This window comes from Vespa velutina, chromosome 19, assembly GCF_912470025.1.
Source record: "Vespa velutina chromosome 19, iVesVel2.1, whole genome shotgun sequence".
NCBI lineage: Eukaryota > Metazoa > Arthropoda > Insecta > Hymenoptera > Vespidae > Vespa > Vespa velutina.
The window spans coordinates 868,887-891,583 of record NC_062206.1 but is presented as its reverse complement, the minus strand read 5'-3'; the positions used below and the strand labels follow the sequence as shown (position 1 = coordinate 891,583).

General features: G+C 29.0%; 6 protein-coding genes across 14 annotated transcripts in view; 2 read left to right on the top strand and 4 right to left on the bottom strand.

The window, feature by feature from the left end:
• LOC124955841 overlaps positions 1 to 8,398 on the top strand; it is a 96,938-nt gene extending 88,540 nt beyond the window's left edge. The window contains exons 14-28 of the mRNA XM_047510861.1: positions 1,853 to 1,868; positions 3,012 to 3,172; positions 3,257 to 3,356; positions 3,460 to 3,588; positions 3,679 to 3,845; positions 3,914 to 4,067; positions 4,144 to 4,546; positions 4,617 to 4,893; positions 4,974 to 5,155; positions 5,407 to 5,875; positions 5,951 to 6,143; positions 6,251 to 6,396; positions 6,475 to 6,598; positions 6,688 to 7,050; positions 7,132 to 8,398. Of these exons, the coding sequence (XP_047366817.1) occupies positions 1,853 to 1,868; positions 3,012 to 3,172; positions 3,257 to 3,356; positions 3,460 to 3,588; positions 3,679 to 3,845; positions 3,914 to 4,067; positions 4,144 to 4,546; positions 4,617 to 4,893; positions 4,974 to 5,155; positions 5,407 to 5,875; positions 5,951 to 6,143; positions 6,251 to 6,396; positions 6,475 to 6,598; positions 6,688 to 7,050; positions 7,132 to 7,839 (3,592 nt within the window). The 3' untranslated portion in view covers positions 7,840 to 8,398. The remainder of the gene's footprint in view (positions 1 to 1,852; positions 1,869 to 3,011; positions 3,173 to 3,256; positions 3,357 to 3,459; positions 3,589 to 3,678; positions 3,846 to 3,913; positions 4,068 to 4,143; positions 4,547 to 4,616; positions 4,894 to 4,973; positions 5,156 to 5,406; positions 5,876 to 5,950; positions 6,144 to 6,250; positions 6,397 to 6,474; positions 6,599 to 6,687; positions 7,051 to 7,131) is intronic.
• LOC124955767 (CXXC motif containing zinc binding protein) lies at positions 1,434 to 3,182 on the bottom strand. Its single transcript, XM_047510660.1, has one exon. The coding sequence runs from the start codon at positions 2,767 to 2,769 to the stop codon at positions 2,284 to 2,286; it is 486 nt and encodes a 161-aa protein (XP_047366616.1). The 5' UTR covers positions 2,770 to 3,182; the 3' UTR covers positions 1,434 to 2,283.
• A 43-nt stretch (positions 8,399 to 8,441) lies between the features above and the next one.
• LOC124955769 lies at positions 8,442 to 10,586 on the bottom strand. The gene is made up of 6 exons (XM_047510667.1): positions 9,553 to 10,586; positions 9,353 to 9,425; positions 9,104 to 9,192; positions 8,911 to 9,013; positions 8,689 to 8,753; positions 8,442 to 8,604 (listed from the first exon to the last, which is right to left on the bottom strand). The coding sequence occupies exons 1-6, from the start codon at positions 9,607 to 9,609 to the stop codon at positions 8,587 to 8,589; spliced, it is 405 nt and encodes a 134-aa protein (XP_047366623.1). The 5' UTR covers positions 9,610 to 10,586; the 3' UTR covers positions 8,442 to 8,586.
• A 158-nt stretch (positions 10,587 to 10,744) lies between these two features.
• Positions 10,745 to 16,007, bottom strand: LOC124955768 (general odorant-binding protein 83a-like). Of its 5 annotated transcripts, none has more exons than XM_047510666.1 (7): positions 15,666 to 16,007; positions 12,059 to 12,146; positions 11,871 to 11,923; positions 11,597 to 11,753; positions 11,209 to 11,273; positions 10,959 to 11,040; positions 10,745 to 10,905 (listed from the first exon to the last, which is right to left on the bottom strand). In XM_047510666.1, exons 2-6 carry the CDS (start codon positions 12,117 to 12,119, stop codon positions 11,023 to 11,025), a joined length of 354 nt encoding a protein of 117 aa, XP_047366622.1. In that variant the 5' UTR covers positions 12,120 to 12,146; positions 15,666 to 16,007; the 3' UTR covers positions 10,745 to 10,905; positions 10,959 to 11,022. The 5 variants fall into 5 exon arrangements, with proteins under 5 accessions (XP_047366622.1, XP_047366620.1, XP_047366617.1 ...); XM_047510664.1 differs by lacking the exon at positions 15,666 to 16,007 and adding an exon at positions 12,471 to 12,945 and having other exon boundaries at positions 11,609 to 11,753; XM_047510661.1 differs by lacking the exon at positions 15,666 to 16,007 and adding an exon at positions 12,471 to 12,941.
• LOC124955758 (mediator of RNA polymerase II transcription subunit 15-like) lies at positions 14,982 to 20,297 on the top strand. 5 transcript variants are annotated; one of them, XM_047510644.1, is made up of 9 exons: positions 14,982 to 15,224; positions 15,300 to 15,652; positions 15,790 to 16,229; positions 16,345 to 16,613; positions 16,724 to 17,141; positions 17,237 to 17,776; positions 17,883 to 18,133; positions 18,212 to 18,459; positions 18,541 to 20,297. In XM_047510644.1, exons 3-9 carry the CDS (start codon positions 16,116 to 16,118, stop codon positions 18,852 to 18,854), a joined length of 2,154 nt encoding a protein of 717 aa, XP_047366600.1. In that variant the 5' UTR covers positions 14,982 to 15,224; positions 15,300 to 15,652; positions 15,790 to 16,115; the 3' UTR covers positions 18,855 to 20,297. The 5 variants fall into 5 exon arrangements, with proteins under 5 accessions (XP_047366600.1, XP_047366602.1, XP_047366603.1 ...); XM_047510646.1 differs by having other exon boundaries at positions 14,982 to 15,652; positions 18,541 to 18,857; positions 19,584 to 20,297; XM_047510647.1 differs by having other exon boundaries at positions 14,982 to 15,489.
• Positions 20,185 to 22,542, bottom strand: LOC124955763 (mitochondrial chaperone BCS1). Its single transcript, XM_047510653.1, has 7 exons — positions 22,027 to 22,542; positions 21,725 to 21,916; positions 21,499 to 21,638; positions 21,234 to 21,428; positions 20,912 to 21,145; positions 20,642 to 20,812; positions 20,185 to 20,560 (listed from the first exon to the last, which is right to left on the bottom strand). The coding sequence occupies exons 1-7, from the start codon at positions 22,155 to 22,157 to the stop codon at positions 20,346 to 20,348; spliced, it is 1,278 nt and encodes a 425-aa protein (XP_047366609.1). The 5' UTR covers positions 22,158 to 22,542; the 3' UTR covers positions 20,185 to 20,345.
• Between the last annotated feature and the right edge of the window lie 155 nt (positions 22,543 to 22,697).

The following is a 22,697-nucleotide window of genomic DNA, read 5'->3' as shown; positions in this document are numbered from 1 at the left end:
ATACTCATTTAGAATTTTCTTGCTTGTTAAGAACAAGGATTATTTATTTATTTTTTTTTTTTTATTGATATGCTTATTATCATGCAAATAGTTTCTCCATAAAAATCCTTGGAATGGATTAAGTTTTAATTAATTAATCTTACTTTTCAGTGTACTGTACAAATGTATAGTATATATGAGGGAAAACAAAAAACAAAAAAGAAAAAAAAAAAAGAAATAGAATCCTACCCAAAAATCTCTTTTCTTTTTTTTTTCACAGTGACTACACGTGTAAATTATTTTTTACAAGTAGAGCTAAACGAAATGGCGTATTGTAATTCATCAACATTACTCATAATGTTCCTATATCTACGAAATACATACCTTTAAAGAGTAATATCAGTTATCAAACTGATAAGATGACCATTGCTGTCGATAGAATAAGCGTACTTCCCATTACCATACCAAAGATGATAATCTAGCATAGTACTATAGAATTATTTAGTTTATTAAAAAATACTAAATGCGCATACACTAATAACATTGAATAATTCAAAACGATTATTATAATGTTAATTTCAGATTATCGTAGAAAATGAATTATTTTTATTATGTTTTAGAAGAATATAAAAATTTTCAATGATATATACCAGAGTCAATTCTTAAGTGATTATTACAGTTCAAATTTTACTTATTAGATAATAACATTTTTGCCAATTAAATGGCCTATCATAATTTATATTGCTAAATCCCATGCGTGTTATAAAAATTATTGTTATTAATATTAATGTTCAAGTCTTATCTAGAACATATTACTAGAACATCTCTTAACTAGAACATTTATTATTAAGTATTGTTTGTTGTAATAAATTTAATAATAATAATAATAATAATACAAATACTCTGGTTGTTTCATACAAGGAAAGAAAAGCAAAAGAAAAAAAAAAAAGAGCCGGTTCTACATTCTGTGTAAATGTGATATCTACTTTAACAGATATATAAAGATTTGACTCTGGTGATTCAAAGGATAAGAATACTTTCAGTCGCAGTGATATTTTTGTGAGAATAGACTGATAGAGTTATTTATTATTGTTAGATTAAAACATTTAGAAATGATTATTTATATGTGATTTATATGTTAAATCACCCTTCATGGGCAATGGAATGTAATGCGCACATGATATTTATTTGTGTTAGGTATTAGAAAACCATAGTAAAAGAGAGACATTAGAAGAATATAGCGTTAGTAGAATTAGAGAGATAGATAACCAATGATTAAAAAGTATAGAATATTCCTTTAAATATTTCTTGTGATTTATTTTCGCATTTTGCAAAAACTTTTTTATTGTACATTGTACAACCAGTTGGGAAGTTAGTTCCAATAATAAGAATGTTGTTTTATGTTTCTAAGCTAGCTTAGATTATATGAAATAATTCAAACTTTTATACATAAAAACTGTACAGACTTAGTTTTTAATCAATGAAGATTATAATTTTACAATTTACACGTCAAGAAGATTAATACATATGAATATAATTATTTTCATTAGTTGCATCAACACATTCCAGAAGTATATAGAACATTAGCACGTTATACATCTAACATTTAAAATTTCTATTTGAGATTCTCATTCATAATTTAAAAAATAGTTAAAAAAAAGAAAAAAGAAAAAAAGAAAAGGAAAAGAAAAGTTTTAATGTTAATTTGTGATCATAATTGCAGGCATTTGTTTTGGCAACAATTGGCAGGTTTGGACATATTCAGAGGAATAACAAAATAATTGTTGCGAATGATATTTCCTGTGTATTGAGCCATTTATGAAATTAAATGGTTTTTTTATATGATTATGAATAAATTATATTATGTCGTTAGAGTTATGTGTCAATTTGTATACTCATATCCTTACAAATCAACATTAATATGTTTAAGTTGACATTTAAATTCAGCAGTAATATGTTACTTTTAAATGCAATTACTTTATGAGAAACAAAAACACAGATACTTATGCATTATGAAATTACTGCTTTATTCAAGGTCTTTGTACATAGTTGATATAAACAATATACTTAGTAAGTAAACAATATACTTAGTAAGTAAATAATCTTTTGTGTTATTCTAAATTGCAATTACAAAATATCCATACTTTAGAAAGTATGATAATGAGTATAATGAATAAATGCAATCTAACAATTTTCAACCAGAAGGGTATACATGTAGATTGTATAAACTTAATAATTAATTAAAACAATAAAGAAACACTAACTGAGAACTATTTTATATACATCATTTTATGAATAGACATTTTATTTAACTCTTTCAAATCTGTGCTCAATTTCGGTTATTCCAACAGGTTTCTTTATTTTCTCGCAATATTCAATCCATTCATATTCATATAAATCAACATCCGTAAATTCTGTACCATTGTCTATAGCTTTTGCGATCCATCCTTCTCGTGCAGAAAAATCACAAGGTTCTAGTCCTCTACAATCTAATATAACGATTTTTTTAAATCTCCCTTGATCTTCAGCAGTAAACGATTTGATAGAATCTTCTACAATAGTCATAGAGTTTTCACGACCACAAAGCTTGCATTTAGCTAGAAAATGATTCACAGCATTTCCCTTTGTACTTGGGATAGAATCTTCTAAAGAAACAGAGCACCATTTCTTTGTTATTTCACCACAATTGCAACATTTAAATTTAAAATACCAATTATGGCTTAATCCTGAGGACTTCAATTCTTCTATATTCTCCAACAATACTTTGATTTTCAATGCTATCTTAACCATTTTGGTTTCAACGATATATATTGATTTAAAAATTTTTTTCACACTTAAATTGAACTAATCACCCTGCCCTTTTCCTAGGTACAAAATTTTTCTAGGGCTTTTAATTTCTGTATTATCATTAAATTAAGTTCTGTCGTCCTCATTGACATTAACAAATATTTATAACGTGAGTCTAAATACATGCTAGATAGCGCATGTGTATCAAATGAGGTTATGTCGTAGCGACAATTTCACTTCAGTAGCAGACGATTATAAAGATGTTTGAAAAGCGAATAAGTATCGTTCTTTTTCTAAATTATTTATTGATTTTCTCTAGTGAAATTATTGCCCAAGATATTTTAGGATGTGGTGGATTTTTAAAAAGTCATGCTGATATCGATTTTACAAAAGTTCACATTAAATTGTAAGTATACATGTTGAGGTTATGACGTCCTGCATATTATGGTATTAATTAAATAATAAATTATTTAATTTGTATATATGTCAGATATACTAAGGCTGGTAGTTTAAAAGATGAGACAGAATGTGCACCGAATACTGGATATTACTTTTTACCTCTTTATGATAAAGGAGAGTATATTTTAAAGGTATACTACATAGAAATCTTAATGTCATCTCTTTTTGATATAGACTGATATTTTAATTAAGAATAATTAACACACAAGAATGTTTATTCTTAAATACATTTAGGTAGATCCTCCTAGAGGTTGGAGTTTTGATCCCATGGAAGTATATTTAAATGTAGATGGTTCTACCGACATTTGTAGCCAAGGCAAAGATATTAATTTTACTTTCAAAGGTTTTGGCATTACAGGCAAAGTAATTCATTCTATTTTAACAATGATTCTATTTGAGAAATATATATATATATATATATATATATATATTAATCATCTCTCTTATTATTAGGTAACCAGTTTTAATTCTTCATTTGGTCCAAAAGATGTTACTGTGTCATTATATAATGCTAATAATAAAGAAACTGTAGTTGGATCAACCAAAACTGCCGATAGTGGAACATTTTATTTTACACCTATTCAACCAGGCAAATATATACTTGTTGCATCTCATCCTACGTATGTATTGTATAATATAAATACGCTTATATTATATCAAAGATTATTATCTCTTTGTATTGATTAAGGTGGATGATCAAAAAAAATACAATTGAAGTAACTGTACAAGAAGGTAATGCTGAACTTTCAGATGATAGTTTAGTAATATTTGGATATGATGTAAGAGGTCAAGTCACCAGTGAAAATGAACCAGTCAGTGGTGTATCCTTCATAGTTTTTGGTGTAAGATATATCATTGATTAGAAATTTATTAAATTAATATTTATTAGATAATATTAATATTCATTTAATTATACAGAATGGCGCTGCAAAGAATTGTGAAACTTCACCAGTTAAGGGATTTGAATCGAAAAATCCACTTTGCCATGTTACTTCAGATAAAACTGGAAAATTTGTTTTTCCTGCATTGTCAACTGGTGATTACAAGCTTGTCCCACATTATCCTAGTGCTCATACTAAATTTGACGTTCAACCACCCGAATTATCATTCAAAGTTAGTCACAATAGTCTGACGTTATCGCAAGATTTTAAAGTGACTGGTTTTACGGTGACTGGGGTAGTTCGCATGTCAACAGGTGGCAAACCATTGGCAAATGCAAAAATTATATTCGCTGGGAAAGATGTAGCTGTAACAAATGAAAATGGAAAATATACAATAGATAATGTAAAAGCTGGACAATATACTCTGAAAGCAGAAGCTGGTTAGTAAAAGAATCCTTTTATTGTAAATATTATTTATAAAATTAATATTAAAAATATATTTATATTTAGGTAATGTGCAGTTTGAGGAGAGAACAGTTAAAGTATCCCCAAGTTCACCTGAATTGCCAGTTTTAATACCATCTATGTATAAAGTTTGTGGAAAAGTTACATTATCTGCAAAAGGAACTTTACACTTCCGTAAAGTAGCTATACAAAATATCGCTGCCACATTCCAAAGAGAAATTGATACTAATGAAAAGACTGGAGAATATTGTGTACATTTAAAGCCTGATAAATATCAATTAAGTGTAATCGTGAGTAATGAAGAAAAAACTAAAGGTTTACAGTAAGTACTTATATGAAATATATGAATTTAAATTTGATTAAATTTATAAAATATTAATACTTTTTCGATTATTATAATAGATTCTTTCCTTTACAACAAACCATTGACGTATCATCTGAGGCAATTAACAATATCAACTTTCTACAATTGAAGGCACTTTTAACTGGCATGGTCAAATGTTTGCCAGGGATAGATTGCAGTCAAGCTTCGGTTACACTTAAAGTACTCGATGGAGTTACAATAAAAACTTCGACAACGAAAGGTGAGATTTAAATAATATAATATAAATTAATATTATTATTTTAAAATTGAGGAATAACAAATGTATGATTAATGCCAAGGTAGTATAATTTATTGATGATACTTTTGTTTTAAAAGAAAACAATATATGTATATTATATATATATATATATATATATATATATATATATTCCTTATACTCCCAGCATTAAATATATTTGTTATTAATATACTGTTTAAGTTTAATTAATATTACTGTCTCTGTCTGTGAAGTTAATTTCTTTCATGCAGATGGCCAATATGAATTTTCCGATGTATTACCAGGACATTATGAAGTTTTAATAGACAACGATGTATTCTGTTGGAAAAATCCTAGTTACAGAATATCAATAACATCTGAACGCGCTGAAGTGCCTCCTTTTCAACAGACCGGTTTTTCAATTACTTTTATTTCTTCTCATGAAACAATAGTTGAATATGTTGCATCAGATGAAATAAAAAAATCATCTTTAGTATTATCCAAAGGTAGTACAAGACATTGCGTATCTAAACCCGGAGAATATAGTTTTACACCTAAAGGTTGTCATGTGTACGATAAAGAAACATTTGTCTGGGATACAAATAATTTATCCCCAATTATTTTATCATCTTCTGAACATCGTCATCAAGGAAATATTATAAGTTCTACTGCATTAGATGGAGGAGTCAAAGTTAAAGTTGAAAGTTCAAATGGCAATATTATGTAAGTCCATAAACAATGATTTACAAAAAGTAATTTATAATAATTTATAAAATGTAATAAAGTGTATACTTATAGAATTGGGCCATTGAAATATATAAAAAAAGGAGATGTTTTTAAGTATAATTTTGAATTTACAACAAAGACTGGTAATGTATACGTTATTACTCCACTATCGGATATTCTTTTGTTTAATCCACCGTCAGTAAAAGTACTTGGAGTAAATGAATGTCATAATGACATTGCAACTTTTACTGGAGATTTAGGAAAGGTAGAGTAATAATTGTCCATATTAATATAATTTATTGAAACGACAAACAATAAAAAACATATATATATATATATATATATATATATATATATATATATATCGTTTAGATTATAGCTGGAAAAATTTCACCTCCTTTAGAAGGTGTAACGGTACAAATATTTGGCAAGGATAAAAAATCTCCAATGCATACAATAATTACAGAAAAAGAAGGGACATACAGTGTTGGCCCATTGGATGGAAAAATAGAATATAGGTACTTGTATATTCATATAAAACATGTATCATTATATAACACTTATTTAAATTCTACTATATTAATTTTTTAATTAAGTATTACAGCTGAGAAAGAAGGTTTCGTGATAACAGGACCAAACAATAATGGAATATTTTTAGCACGCAAATTAGCTGAAATTATAGTGCAAGTATACGATCAAGCAGATAATTCATCCTTACAGGTACGATAAAAATATATTTATTTATTTATTTCAAATTACATTTTTTTTATATATCAATGAAAAATGAAATATTTCTATCATACAAATAGGGGGTTTTACTTTCTCTCTCTGGTGGACAAAATTATCGTAAGAATAGTATAACAAGTGACGATGGAAAATTAATATTTAATTCCTTATCACCTGGTGAATATTATCTCAGACCAATGATGAAGGAATATAGATTTGAGCCACCATCAAAAATGATCAATGTGGCCGAAGGTGCAACCGTCATGGTAAACTTATTTGGTAATAGAGTTGCATTTAGCGCTTATGGTTCTGTTACGTCATTAAATGGCGAACCAGAAGCAGGATTATTGGTCGAAGCTCAAGGTCAAGAAGATTGTTCCAATCTCCAAGAAGAGGCAACCACCGAAGAGAATGGTACTTTTAGAATTAGAGGTCTTCAACCATTGGTAGGTATAATTAAATTATTTAAAAAAAAGAATAATAATTGAATTTATAATATAAATATTAATTCATAATCTTCGTAATAGTGCACGTACATTTTACGTTTGAAATCTAACGTGGAGGCAAATAATCATATACAACGTACGAGTCCTGGTTCATTGATGTTACAAACCGGAGAGGACATACGTGGGCTTCGATTAATTGCTTTTCATCCAATTTCACGTACAGACGTTTCCGTTCACGTGGTGTCCGTACAATCAGAACATTATCGTACATTAAAAGTGAAATTATGCAGGGAAGACATGCCGGATTCTCCTATACATATATCCAAATTGGATACACAACATTCTAGTAAAATTGGTACTTCGTATAATGCAGGCTTCCTCGTACATTTTCCACCATTGCAAGCTGACAACAAGAAATATTTCATACAATTGGAATCATCCTTATCTCCTAGCTTGCATAAGTATAAAACAAATTCTGTTTATTTCGAAGCCAATTCCTCGTTCAAATATGTCAAATTAATGTTCAATGCTGAACGCAAAGTTGATCAAGGGGATATGAATCAAACATCCATAGTAGCATTACCATTTATAATGTTAATTACAGTAGCATTTTTAAATCGTGAAAAATTATGGAGTTGGCTCAATACATTGGTCGAAAGATGGTCTAAACCATCACCAATTTCTAGAACACCAGTACAAGCTATTCCTATTGATCCAAGAGCAGATGATATTATTGTTGAACAAATAATGAATATTAATAAGAGAAAAACTAAACCAAGGAAAGCATAACATTATAAGGATATTTTATTTCAGCATTTTACACACGAATGACGTTCCTATTTATGGATCTCATTTATTTTCAATTATCCGTTCGTTTAAATTAATGATCAAACTATATACCCGGATTGTTTCAGTAACGTCATCATTGTGAATTTTAATGTATTACAAATATTTCGAATAATAATTGCGCCATATTTCTTTAACGCATTCTTCATCGATTATGAAGTGGAATCTTAGAAAGCTTAATATATTATATATATTTAATAATTTACGTATATATATTACATATATATATATATATATATATATATATATATATATATATATAGGACCAAGTCAATATATAGAATGATAAGATTCATGTTTTACATAAGTTACGTAATATGGAACGATTATATATAATAAGAAAAAGAAAATGGATTGTATTAGATTATAAAATGTAGCTTATAATCGTTTGAGATAAGAAAATTAAATGATATCAAATACAATGATATTATATATTACAGGTAAATATTTATGATAAAAAAAAAAAATTTATCATTTTTAAAGTTCAAAATATGTATATTTATTAATACTATGATTTTTTTTTTTTAATGTTTTACATAATATAATTGTATACATAATTTCATCCATGATACGATGCATGTCTTTTTAATCACCTGCTTTGTAAAATCGCAATAGTTTGCAGTTTCCTTTTCCTATCTTTTTTTTTTGGTTTGTTTGTGTTTTTTTTTTATTCGTTTCACTCGTCGAAATTTAAGGAATGAAATATGCCTATAGAAAGGAAAAAAAAAAGAAAAGTTATTGATATAAGATAGGAGATTAAAAAGCGTAATATTAATATATTGTTTAACATACCAAAGGATTTGCAATATACAAGCATTTATTAAAATTGTATGACAATTCGCATTTATCAGAACCAGCTGAAAATAACAACATACGTATAAGGTGCGTTCATATATATATATATATATATATATATACATTGAACAATGTTAAAATTTTAAATGAAAAATATAAATTTAATGATTATTTTTTGAGTATATACATATATATATATATTTATGCATATATACTTACTGACATCACGACACTCGCTGATCATATCTTCAGCCAAAGATTTCCATATGTCTGGTATGGACATTAAAATCATTTTGAAATTTAATTTACCATCTTTGGTGAACTGATAAAAGAAGATATAAGTATCATCAATTCAATATATCATTGAATCTTATTGTTTAAATATTAATATTTTAAAATAACTCTCTTTTACCATATTAAACTTTTCTAACATGCATTTGAAGTAACAACCGAGTTTTGCTTCTTCAGAAAAGTTTCCAATTTCTGCCTCGTCGATGATTTCTACACAAATTTAATTCTACGCATTTAATTGAAACAATTAAAAAAAAAAAAAAAAAAAATAACAATAAGAAGAAAAAAGGAAGAAAAAGATATTTCATTCTATTGAAAGAAGAAATTCATTTATTATATACGTATATCAAATTTAATTTTGCAAACGTACCCTCTGTTAATCCTATCTCAGCGAGACACTTTTTACGTTGAGGTGCGGTGATTTTTCTCAAGTCGACTTCAGCCTGACGTATGAAATAAAATATATACGTGAATACCCAAAAATAATATTTTATATATATATGTATAAATCATCCAAGCCGTCACCATTAAAATCTCAAGAGATAAAATAAGAATAAGAGTCAAGCTCACCTCGACGAACGAAGCGACGAAGAGTGACACGATCAAGAACAAATGTATTCGTTTCATTTTGAGAATTAAAGCGACAAAACAAAAAATACGAGGGATAGAGAGAGAGAGAGAGAAAAAGAGAGCAATATTGACCAATGTTGTTAATGGCAAATGAAAAAATCAAAAGGTAATATGAACGATGGCGTTTTATATACGATTTTTATCAAAAAAGTGGGAGAGTTATTGCATAATAATACGAAGTAGAATTTACAAAGAGGCGAGATTTTTTTCTTTTTTTTTTTTTCTTCTTCTTCTTTTACAAAAACTCTTTGATAATCCTCGGCCAAAAGTATAGAGTATTTAAGGTGCTATTAAAGAGGTGTCATTATATATACTTTAGGTATATAATAATTGGGTGTACGAGACTTGTCCAAGTGTTATTTCTTTTTTCTTTTTTTTTTTTTTTGTTTTTTTCTTTGATATTATCATGCCGGCAAATTGTCCGTGATAAACGTTTGTTTTCCAAATTCAAGAATCTCGTGATCTCTATATGATCATTATTTTTAATTGATATCTCCGATTATATAGTGATAATACTTTACGATCGAGATTATGTCTGATTAGTACTCGTGCTCTACTACTTGCGATGACTTTCATAGTAACATATACACATGTATATCATATTACATACATTTATATATATATATGTGTGTGTATATATATATATATATATATAAATACGAATTGCTGCTATTACCTCACGTTTATCACTTGATCGTTATAAGAGAATTTTCAATTTATCAACACGTGCCGCCCGTGTTCTACTTTGTATGCGAGCCCAGTTGAGAATTGATAACTACAACACACCGCGATTTAAAGAGATCGGTCTAGGTGACGATTCCTTTATCAAATCGATTATTATTAATGATCATGATCCGGCTCGATCCCCGAGATTGCATGAGAGAATAACTCGTTCTTTCTTCTTGATCAAGCCTATAAATTCTTCTTCTTTTTCTTCTTCTTCTTCTTCTTCAACTTCTTCTTCATCTACTTCTTTTCTTCTGTATGTATGTATGTATGTATTTATAATATATATGTATATACGCACAAATAATTCTTTCAACGTGTGTATATATATATATATATTTTTTTTTTTTAATAAATATACACACATACATAGATAATATGTTGGAAATTAAAAGTTACAGAGATATGCAATTATTAGAGAGGATTTATTTTTTTTCAAGACATTTTATAAAGTAGTACAACTTACGGTGTATACGGGACAATTATATGAGAATGTAAAATCACTTGATTGTATAAATCTCAACACATTCGGCGATATCGTTTCTTTAATATTTTTATTATATATATATACATATATATATATATATATATATATATATATATATATATATATATTATATATTTAGGTGTGTATGTGTGTATATATATTTTTGGTCATCGTGCTCTTCAATTGATGAAAATTCATTAGAATAGATAATAGGTCTGAAAATATACGGATGTTTAATTAAGTGAACGAAAGAAAATATTCGAAAAGAAATTCTTTTTTTTTTTTTTTTATTTTTCATTTCAAAAATAGAATTCATGCATTAATAAAAGAAAATAAAAAGAAAAAGAAAAAGGTATTATATAATTTAATTAAAAAATACTTACTCTCGGTGATATCTTAGCGTAACACATATTGAATTCGTACGCGTATTGACACTTGTCACCCTGAGCTAAACAAAGAGAAAAAGAAAAGAAATATAAAAAGCAAAGAATTATCAATCGACAATTGACGAATAATATTAGAAATCGATTGGGTGTAATCGAAAGAAAATAAACAAAATTATAAACCATTTAAAAGTCATAATATTATAACTAAATGGAAATATCTCTCTAATAATTTTATTAAATCTAATTTTCTCGATTACACATTGATCGATCTCTCGAGAATAAAATAAGTAAAAAAAAAAAAAAAACAAAAAAAACAAAAAAAAAAGAAAAAAGAAAAAGAACTTAAAGAAAATAAAAAAGAAACATAAGAAAGAAATTTATGTACCCAGGTATTTACCAATCAGCTTGCAATCGCTAATGCCTTTCAAAACTTCCGCTCTATAAGCCGGGATTCTTTGGAAAAAAGTTAGCATACCGTTCAAATTTAATTCCCCTTTATCGTCTATTAGACCAAATTGTTCCCAGAGGCAATACATGTAACACTGCAATCGACATATAAACAGAATTATCTCGGCACAACTTTGAACAATTCAATTAGTCTCTCTCTCTCTCTCTCATGATCATGATTCTAAAGTGTAATACTTTCTCTGGACATTCACCTTTAATTCAGGCGTCTCCGGCCATTTATCATTTCTTACCGCTTCGATGTCAGCTGAAAAAAAAATTATTACAACATCAAATCGTAGATCAATAAGTTTATCCATACAAATATCTATCTCTATATATATGCGTGTGTGTGTGTGTGTGTATTTAATTAATTAAAAAACAAAATTATTTTTTATCATACCTGTAGCCACTCCTGTTTGTGTCTGACAAGCATTCACAACGCTAACCGCAGTAGCTATCATTTCGTCGGAAACGAAACTCGGTCGTTTCTAAAGGAATTGAAAAAAAAAATTCAATTTTTATGAAACAACAAACGCTATGATACGATTGAACATTTAATAAGTAGGATTCTGTGGGAGGGGTGGCGAATTTAGGGGATGGGGAATATGATCAAAGATATGGAAACATCGATCGATGAAAAAAACATGTAAACAAAAAGAAGTACGTACTTGTATTATATTAAAAAGGAATATTAAGTCAGACAATTATTGATATCATCCATTGACCATTATTATTGTATATTACGATAAAAAGAAATATTAATGTTATATGTTTCATAGGATGATAGATTTAAAAAATAAATCCTGACCTACCCCGCAATGAACGAGGGACGTCTCGAAGAGACAAACGAGCAAAACGGCGATCAATTTCATCCTTGTTTGTTTACGATAATAGCGCGTCTTGTTTTGTTTTATTTTGTTTCGTTTTTTTTTCTTTTTTTTTTTTTTTTTTTTTTTTTTTTATTCAAAAGATCGATTTTAGCTTTGGCGTCGGTCGTGATCAAGATGGGGTGGATTCTACGAACTCCCGATGGCTTCTCGTTCGGAATTGATTTCGATTCAAACAAAACCTGATAACGATGACTACTTTTTTTCTCTTGAAACCTCTCTCTCTCTCTCTTTCTCTCTCTCTCCCTCTTTTATTTTTCTTTCTCTTTTGCCTTTCCCTTTTCTTAATCCACCTGAGAACACGAGACGAACGTGCGTTCTCGTGCGTAATAGTACTGGCTGACGTTTCGTTGGTTGCTGACACGACCGCCAAGCGCGAGGGTGGAACTGATGATAGGCATGATAAGAGCAGATCGAATGGGGTGGGGTAGGGTGAGGTGTGGTGAGGTGTGACGTGGTGAGGTGTGGTGAGGTGGTGGTATCCCGGTTCAGGGGACCGGGGGAGGTAACTCCATAGACGCATAGAGAAAACGCCAGATGGAGGATGCTGCTGCGTCCGTTTGTATTTGGACCATTCGAAAGAGAAAAAAAAAAAGGAAAAAAAAAAGAAAAAACAAAAAAAAAGAAAAACAAAAGTAAAACAAATAATAACTCGTACTTCTTTTCAACTTCTCTCTATTGAAAATCCTTCAAAGAGAATATTCAATCGATGATTTTACGCTCGAAGATTCATTACATTTCTCTCGAATTTATCGATCCTCATCCCTCTTCCCATTCTTCCAATGAAACGAAGTAATTGATCGTCATTGATCGTGATCTCTGATCTGATTTGTAAACAAAAAAAAATTCTAATCCCTTTAAAAGATCTGTCAGTCTGTATATATATGTATAGTATAGTTTGTTACTACTTAAGTCCGAACAAAATGGCATGTGACTACTTTTCTCACAGTTTCTTGTTCGTACAGCAAATGTGTATGTGTATATATATGTGTGTGTTTGTAATGATAAGAGAAATTATTTTTGTAGGACAGATTCGTAACACGGTCTCTTTCGATTCTAGGCCAGTTGTGCCTGTGATGCATAGTTACATTTGATCGGCGGATGTTACCAGTTTACGATCCCTAACTCTTGATACTCTCTTGTTCGACTCCGCTCGAGAGTCAAATAAGTATCTTGTCCCCATTTTCTTTTCTTTTTTTCTTCTTTATATATATATATATATATATCTACAAAATCTCAAAAAATTCAATCGCGCATGGATAAACGGATCGGATCGATCCATAATGATCAAGGATCTCTCTCGATGATTATCTTTTGAAATCGACGATAATATATAAAATTTCTTTTTCAATCGAACTTCATTCAAGATAACATTTATTTGCCATCAGAGATTACATTAACTATGATAATTATCATAAGATTATTATTAAAAAAAAAAAATAAATAAATAAATAAATAAAGAAAAGAAAAGAGAAGAATAAAGAGCAATGCGCAAGTTTTATTTTATTAATTTATCATTAATTTAAATATTTATTAATTAATTCAACGGACAGCTCTAATTTCTTTTTTTTTTTTTTGTTTGTTACATTTAAATGTTATCGTGAAGATTATTTTATTTTTGTTTTATTTATTTTATTTATTTATTTATTTTTCTTTTTTTTTTTTTTTTTTTTTTCTTTCAAGATACGACGAGTCAGTCAATAGAATTCCGGCGAAGGTAGACGAGCATAGCCGAGAGCCAACCTTGAATAACTTCGTGTGTACAGTCGCCAGTAAAATTATTGACCAATTTGTATTCGCTTAACCATATATTCTCGATGGAGATGATTCTGTGTTCGGTCTACGATATAGTAGATTGAAAAAAGAAAGAAAGAAAGGAAAAAAAAAAAGGAAGAAGAAGAAAACAAAAATGATTTATTATATTAGAAATGAATTTTCTCTCTCTCTCCCTCTCTCTTTACTTTTTTTCTTCTCCCTTTCTTTTACATTATCATTCCGATCGCGGATCATACTTTACAAACTACTCACATAATCGGACGCAACATTATCGTTGACTGTACTTTTACCGTCAAACCACCGTAGAGGTACAGTCTTTGACCGTATTGCTATTGTCATTCTCGTTCCGACGTTATTTTTTTCTTTTCGCCCATTTTTTTTCTCCTTTTTTTCTTTTCTTTTTTTTTTTCTTTTACGAATCGTCGACAATATTATGCGAAAAGTGTGGTTCAAAGTAAAAAAAGAAAAGAGATAAAAGAAAGGATAGTAAAAGCAAAAAGAAAAAAAAAAAAAAAAAACTCAAAAAAGCGCGCAGTAAAGGAAAAAATAATATCAATCTTTACGCGCGTTTCAAGTAAGAAAATTTCGCTTTATTGCGTGCGTGGAATGAAATAAATAAAAAAGAAAAAAGAGTGGTGGGGCAGAGGGAGAGAGGGGTGGGGAGTAAAAAGGAAAAAGCTCGAGGAAGAAAATGCAATTGGAAAATATTGTAAATATAGATTTCTCAATTGTATGTGACAATATATTCTCGTTGGACTGTACGGTCGATGTCGTCGTACAGTCAACTTACGAACGAACTTTAATTGTCGATCTTTGCCGGATAGAGCTCTCTAGAGGAGTTTTTTTTCACGGATTCTCCGTGAAAAACAAAGACAAAAGAAAAGAAGTGGACAATTTTTGGAGGTTAAAACATATTACCACGTGATCGTAACCTTTCTTTTTTTTTTTTTCGGAAAGATATTAATTTTCATCCAATAGGTTAATCGTAAAACGTATACGAACGTTTCTATGGTTCCGTGAAATTCGAACGATCGGGAGGTTAAGATCGAATCATGACAAAATAATCTCCACGGGGACTGTACAGCCGAAGTTGTATTGACCGCGGCGTTTTCTCCGGTGCGGCGGATGTGTTTCATCGAAAAAAAACAAAAAAAAAAAAAAAACAAAAGTAAATAAATAAATAAAAATAAATAGAGAAAAGAGAGGGGAGAAAAAATAGCTAAACGTACACACGTACGTACTATAATCGGCTAAATGTTAAACATCGAAAGGATTTACTCGTCGTAAGGCGTTCTTTAGTGCGCGTTAAATGTCGACAAGATTGACGTGAGGTAAAAATCATACCTTTCCTTTTCGTTTCTCTTTTCTCTTTCTCTTTTTATTTCATTCTCTTTCTTTCTTTCTTTCTTTCTTTCTTTCTTTCTTTCTTTTTGTTCTTTTTCGTTTTATTTTATTTTTCGTGCCTAAGACGTCAAGGTTTCGTCGAAAGTCAAACGCAGAGCACAATGACGAAAACGAAGAAGAAGAAATATTTTTGGATCAATCGAATTGCATTGAAGTGACAATGACGTTTCGATTATATTATTTGGATTCGAATTTCATCAAAAAACACGACACAGTTTATTATACATGTCGTCCTTTTTGGACGAATAAAGTTTGTAAAAATCTTGATGGTGATGCACAGCCATTTGTCACGTGGTTCTCCTACTTTTAATACGTCACTTGTCGCGTGAAATTTGAATTCTTTTTTTGTCCTCTCCTTTACACAATTGTAAATAAATTAAGATAATAACAATGGGAAAGACAAGGGGTGTACATGAAACCACACCGGAATTAAGAAATCGTATGGTTGGAATGTACGAGGCTGGCTTGGGACTTCGTGAAATTGCAGCTGCAGTTAATTGTTCGGTATATTTTCTTTCTATATAATAATATATTAATGATTATTTTTATCCTTGTTGTTCACAAATTAATAGGATACTTTATTAAAATACTCTATGGTGATTTTTATTATATTTGTCAGCAACGTACAGTCAAAAGATGGCTCAATCGATTCGATAAAGAAGGTAATGTGGAAACCAGAGAACGTTGTGGTCGTAAAAGAGCTACAACAGCTGAACAAGATGAAGCGATAATCAGGCTTGCTACACAAACACCTTTAACTGCTGCGAAAGCTGTGCTTCCGGCTTTAGGACTTACCTGTTCTGTTGATACTGTACGAGAGAGATTACATAAAGCAGGAATTCATAGTTGGACTCCATCTAGAAAATATATGCAAAGGATTCCACTTGGGTTGGTTTCATATATATATATATTTTTTTTCATATTTATTAATTTTACAATAGAAGCACAATCTTTTCTATTTTATTGTATTTTTTTCTTGGCTTATATTCATTTTTTAGTAACGATACAGATGGTGCAGCTATTCAACAAGCCGTATGGAGACCTACTGGTACTCAATTAGGGAAAAAGAAATCAAATAAAGATACCAACAAGAATGATAAAAGTATTCCAAAAAAGAAAAATCCTCCACGCAAAGTAAGAGCCAGAGATATATATGTTGGCGATGGCGCACCCGTAGATAATTTAAAACAATCTAATGAACAACAAGAGTTTGGATTTGCCCAACAAAATATTCCCCAAGAACAAACTAATGAAATACAAAATGCTACACAAACTTTACCTGACAATCAAACAGAATTCAATAGTGGATTAACTATGAATCAACAGCCACAACCAATGTATCAACATCCTAGTATGAATATCGCACAAAATAATTGGCCTCTTGATCTTGTACAAGGCAGTCATCATTATCCACAAGTACGAATTCTTTATCTATGTAGTTACTCAAATTTTTATATCATTTTCCAATGTATATCATTGCTGATAAAGTATTTTTTTATTACTTATATTAGGGTCAACCAACTGCAGTAACTCATAAGCCAATGGCACCTCAACATCAACTTCAAGAGCTTCATAGTCAAGGAGAGCAACATCATATGCAACAAGTGCAACAACAACAACAACAACAACAACAACAACAACAAATGCAGCAACAAACTCAGCAAAGATTGCAGGAAGAAACGAATATTCATCATTCTAAATTTGACTCTCAGCAAGCACAAATTCAAGTTGATCATCAGGTCCAACAACAACAAGAACAAAGCCTACAATCAAAATTATCTAATCCTGTGAATAGTAGCACAAATATTGCTTCAGATAGTTCAAATTCGTGTAGTTCTCTTGAAAGTAATCAATTGTCAAATACAGATAGTGTGCAAGTTGACGATACACCAAAGGCAGAAAGTGAACATTCAGAAAGACAAAAGAAAAAAAAGAAAGGTGGTAAAGCAAAGGGAACACTAGAAACTAGTGTAGAAATTAGAAATCGTATGATTGGGATGTCGGAAGCAGGATTATCTACATTATCCATTGCATTAGCAATTGATAGATCGGTAGGTTTAAATATATGTTCATTTCATATAATTTTCGTATAACTTTTAAAGATATTTTAATAATATATATATATATATATTTTTTTTCTTTTTTTTTTTTTAATAGGAACGTACTGTTAAAAGATGGTTAGAACGTTGGCATAAAGAAGGAAATGTACAAACGAAAGAAAGAAAGGGTCGTCGTCGAATTACCACTAAGGAACAAGACGAAGCTATTGTCGCAATGGCTACTCAACATCCATTAACCGCAGCAAAATATGTGGCTCCTGCTTTAGGATTGAAATGTAGCGTGGATACGATTAGGGAGCGCCTTCATAAAGCAGGGATACATAGTTGGAAACTTGGAAAGAAACAAGGGTAGTTATATACAGTATTAATATTAATAATAATAATAATAATAATAATACTAATAAAAAATATTTTGTAATATTTTAGAGAAGGTAATGCAGTTCATACGGTTCATCTTTGGCAACCTAGTGGTAATCGTCTTAATAAACCAAAAACTTCTGGAGATAAGAAGAAGAAATCAAGTGATAATAAAAAGAGAGATCATTCAACAAATAATATACAAAAACGAATATCTAGAAAAAAGAAAATTGATTCTTCTCCTTTAAAAGTTGTACCACCACCAGCAAATATGGTTCCTGAACAAGCTCCTATGCCTTTCCATAATCCGGCAACGAGTGAGTAAAATTAAAAATAAAGATTTAATAGATTTTATTGTTTAGCCTCGTATGTATAATTAATCAATGAAATTGTTTCAGTGCCAAATTATGTTGGAAATAATAACATATTGCAGCCTGTTCATAATATCTCTGCACCTCCACCATCAATTCCTCAACCACAACCACCACCGCCTCCAGGTCCACCTCCAGGACCGCAATCAATGCAACCAATGGGTCCTATTATGCAACAAAGACCCGATTGTAGATTAGCTCCTTCTATAGTTCCACCTGTATCTACTCAAGGTAATTCTGGTGCAGTTTATGCATCATGTTTGGTGGCAAATAATAATCACACAGGTCATATGGAACAACCCGATCCATTAAATTATGAACCATACATTTGGAGCTTTTAAGAGGTAATGTCTTTTATTATAAGTTTATAAAATCTCTCTCTCATTTTTTTTACGATAAAAATTTAGTTATTTATATATATATATATATATATATATAGTGAATCTTCTGATTAGATCTCACTAATTTTATGTTCATATATGTCATTATTTGCTGTGATTACTGCCTTTCAATTAACAAAGAAGAAAGAAAAAAAAACTGAGAAACATAAAACGCTTAAAGTAAAAGTTTAAAATAAATTTATGTAACTTTGCACCTTTTGAAAATTTACGAACTATTTACACATAACTGTTAAGTATTCCATAAATTTTCAATGATAAAAAACATCATTAAAATCAGATGTTACTGTAAATACTTTGTAGAATGTAAATTTGAATCTGTCATTACAAAAAAAAAAATGGCATGCGTGAGTAGATATAATATAATACACCAAATGCATTACAAAATCTTTTAAATATTTCTCCTAATAACAAGTTGTCGTAATTAGTTATATTAAATGATGTATAAATCATTTTTTATTGTGTATATATAAATATATATATTTAAATGACGTGAGAGGAATATTTATTTTAGGAACTTGTATTGCATAATTAAGGGAAAATAATTTTAAAACTAGTTGTTCCTCCGAGATATTGATCATAATTGTGGTATAGTAAAATAATACATACATTAATTTTTTTACATCTTAACTATAAATAATAAAGCAATATGATATTTTAAAAATGTTACAGATGGGTAGAAATTTGTATCAAAAATAGAGTACAATCTGGTATATTCCAGTAATGTGTAAAAATTTGAGAGTTAAAAAGTATTAGAGAAAAAGCATTAAAATTTTAATACTGTGTGTGTGTGTGTGAGGGGGATTCAATTTTATTGAAACTCAAATTAAATTATTTTATATCGATTATAGGAACATTCTACTATCATTTTTATTTCTTAATAGATATAAATTATGTATTTATCATAAATAAAACAGTATTCTTAAAGAACGTCCATATATAATACTGATAATACATATACAAGTTAATATATATAATTGTGTAAAAAAAAAAAAAAAAAAAATAAGTATTTGCATGTTCATATTACATTATATCAAATCCAGTGTTTCTTAACATTTGATTAGGATCTTTAAAAAAAAAAAAAAAAAAAAAAATGTGCAATTGTATACTGTATAAGTATGCAAGAATGATAATGTGTGCTCAAATATCGCATACAATCTGACAAATAAATATATCATATTGTATTTTGTTACAAGCATAGTAGTTTTGAGAATGCATACAAAAATTGCATAATTTATCATTATTATAAAATTAATAAAAAAAAGTCTGTATATCTCATCTGATTACAGTTTATATTTTTTCACAGGTTACCTACATAAATAAAGTATATCTCATATCACCTAGTTATGATACAGTTAAAGTATAATATTACAAAGTGTTCCTACAGAGAGGGAAAAAAAAAAAAGAAAAGAAAAAAAAAGTAGTATCAACTTATTATGAAAGTTCCCATATTCCTTTAATATTATTTATAACCTTTTCTGGATCATTTTTATGGAACATAAAAAATCCTTGGATTTGAGCAGGACTAACATTTTTCTTTTGAGCCATCACTTCGTTTGCAAATTGTTTTGCCATATCTCTTGTTACATTGTCAGGGGACTTATAAAATCTTAAGAACATTTGTTCAACTTGACTACAACTGCACCAACCTAGTGATATATTTTAGATTAATATTTTCTGTTTAGTTTTAATATTTATATATTAATATACATTCATCCTTGAATAGATACCAATATATTCTTTGACATCAACTCTACCAGGTCTCACAAGAGCAGGATCTAAACGTTCTAGATAATTAGTTGTCATAAATAGAATTCTTGCTTCTGTAGATGCAACACCATCCAAACAATTTAATAAACCACTAAACGTAACTCTGTTTAAACCATCAAATGCCGCTTTAACTGTAATTACAATTAAAAATTGTATAATGTATTATAGTATATTCAAAGTCATATTAAATTAGTAATAGGACAATAATAAAATAATATTGTCAACTTTACCTTCCTTAGATTCTTCTCTACTAATAAATGCAGCATCTATATCTTCAAGAAGAATAATCGTTTGTTGTGGAGCAACTGCTAATAAATGATTTAATCTATCATCTGTTAAGCCACGTTCAGACAAATTTAGAACGCATATACCACGTTCTAATTCTCCTGCTAATGCTGTTATAAAAGATGATTTTCCACAACCTGGTGGACCATATAACAAATATCCTCTCCTATAAGGGATTCCTAAAAAAAAAAAAAAAAAAAAAAAAAAAAATTGAGTACACAAAATAATGAATTTTTTTCTTTAAGAAAAAAAATGTGAAATTCTTACCTCTATCGCTATACCATGATGGGGTATTAATAAAGTCTTTACAATCATATAAAATTCGTTCAGATATTCCAGCATCTAAAATCACAGACTTTATTGGTCTTTTCTTTTTAGGATGTCCAAATTGTCTCCATTCACTGCCCATTGCAACATACATTATAGTTTTTCCTTCGTGCTCCTTTAAAGCCATTTGTCTAGCTATGAAAAAATAATTTATACTAAATCCTTATTACTTTAAAGATTTAATAATTATATGTAGGAATTCAACCTTCTTCAAGAATATTAAAGTATAAAGTTTTGTCTCTTCCAAAGGCTGTTAGCTGTACCGTTTCCCATGGTACACCCATGTGCAAATCTAATGTTTGTTGTTCCCTTGTCCTTTCAACTCTTATCCAATTACCTTGATAACTATAAATCAATAATTATACATTAATATATTTCATGATTAATTATTAATCAAGACAATGAGTTATTATAAATGAAATAATATTTACTTAAAAAAGTGTGTTCCAATACTAGGTATAAAATCATATTTGGTTTTTATTTGACCTGTTTCCTTTTGTTCAAAACTTGTCTCAACGGATAAATGTTGAGTCTTTCTAGCACCTTTATGTGTAATCCATTGCAAAAGCCATTGATAACTTTTGTCTCGACATGGAACTTCCAAAGTAATCATATAATGTCGCCTTTATCATATAAGATCACTTAATTATCATATATATATATATATACATATATACATATATATATATATATAAAAACAATATATAGAAATTAATTTTCATTGAAATATTACCTAAAGAATATCATGCCCATTTGCATTCCTTTTCTTAATATAGCAGCACCAGCTCCTACGCCAAAAAGGCCAAATCCAGCACCAAAGTAAGGATTCTCCGAGAGAGTATGTATATAATCGACAATTGTCATTTTTAAATAATTATTCGTAAGATTTTTAACACTTAATTTACATATTACTTGTTACATAAAATTGAAAAATAATATTATTATAGGTTATATACATTGCACATTGATTATTGTTTTTAAAAAAATGACATGTTCCTTTTGATATAACAATGAGAAAAATTCTTTCGATTATTGTTTGACAAAAATGAAAAAAAAAAAACATTTACATTGAATTTCTTCAAATATAATTCATTGTAGAATAATTGAAAAGCTTTACTTTGTTTATATGTGATATAAATTAGTTCGATGGAACACGTGAAGTAAAATGAAAATAATACTACGGTATAATTCGTCAATGATATTGTTTCATAACGAACGATAATAATTTCGATATATAACGTAACTTTGTCAATGATTTATCGTGTCTACGGACAAATTCGTCAATGGCATAGAATACATCTACGAAATAATTCGTCAATGATATAGTTGTGCGTCTATGAAGTAATTCGTCAATGATGAAAATACATTGACTAACTATATCATAGACACGCCGTTTAGATCATT

Bases quoted from the DNA above. Each gene is read 5' to 3' on its own strand.
- LOC124955768 (XM_047510661.1), bottom strand. From the start codon at position 12,530: ATGAAATTGATCGCCGTTTTGCTCGTTTGTCTCTTCGAGACGTCCCTC. The intron at 11,924-12,058 runs GTATGATAAAAA...TTTTTTTTTCAG, and splicing joins ACAAACAGGAGTGGCTACAG to CTGACATCGAAGCGGTAAGA. The intron at 11,274-11,596 runs GTACATAAATTT...CTCTTTGTTTAG, and splicing joins GCTGATTGGTAAATACCTGG to CTCAGGGTGACAAGTGTCAA.
- LOC124955769 (XM_047510667.1), bottom strand. From the start codon at position 9,609: ATGAAACGAATACATTTGTTCTTGATCGTGTCACTCTTCGTCGCTTCG. The intron at 9,426-9,552 runs GTGAGCTTGACT...TTCATACGTCAG, and splicing joins TCGTCGCTTCGTTCGTCGAG to GCTGAAGTCGACTTGAGAAA. The intron at 9,193-9,352 runs GTACGTTTGCAA...AAATTTGTGTAG, and splicing joins TGAGATAGGATTAACAGAGG to AAATCATCGACGAGGCAGAA.
- LOC124955758 (XM_047510644.1), top strand. From the start codon at position 16,116: ATGGGAAAGACAAGGGGTGTACATGAAACCACACCGGAATTAAGAAAT. The intron at 17,142-17,236 runs GTACGAATTCTT...TACTTATATTAG, and splicing joins GCAGTCATCATTATCCACAA to GGTCAACCAACTGCAGTAAC. The intron at 18,134-18,211 runs GTAGTTATATAC...GTAATATTTTAG, and splicing joins AAACTTGGAAAGAAACAAGG to AGAAGGTAATGCAGTTCATA.
- LOC124955763 (XM_047510653.1), bottom strand. From the start codon at position 22,157: ATGACAATTGTCGATTATATACATACTCTCTCGGAGAATCCTTACTTT. The intron at 20,813-20,911 runs GTAAAGTTGACA...TTGTAATTACAG, and splicing joins TAGAGAAGAATCTAAGGAAG to TTAAAGCGGCATTTGATGGT. The intron at 20,561-20,641 runs GTATCTATTCAA...ATATATCACTAG, and splicing joins TGATGTCAAAGAATATATTG to GTTGGTGCAGTTGTAGTCAA.
- LOC124955767 (XM_047510660.1), bottom strand. From the start codon at position 2,769: ATGGTTAAGATAGCATTGAAAATCAAAGTATTGTTGGAGAATATAGAA.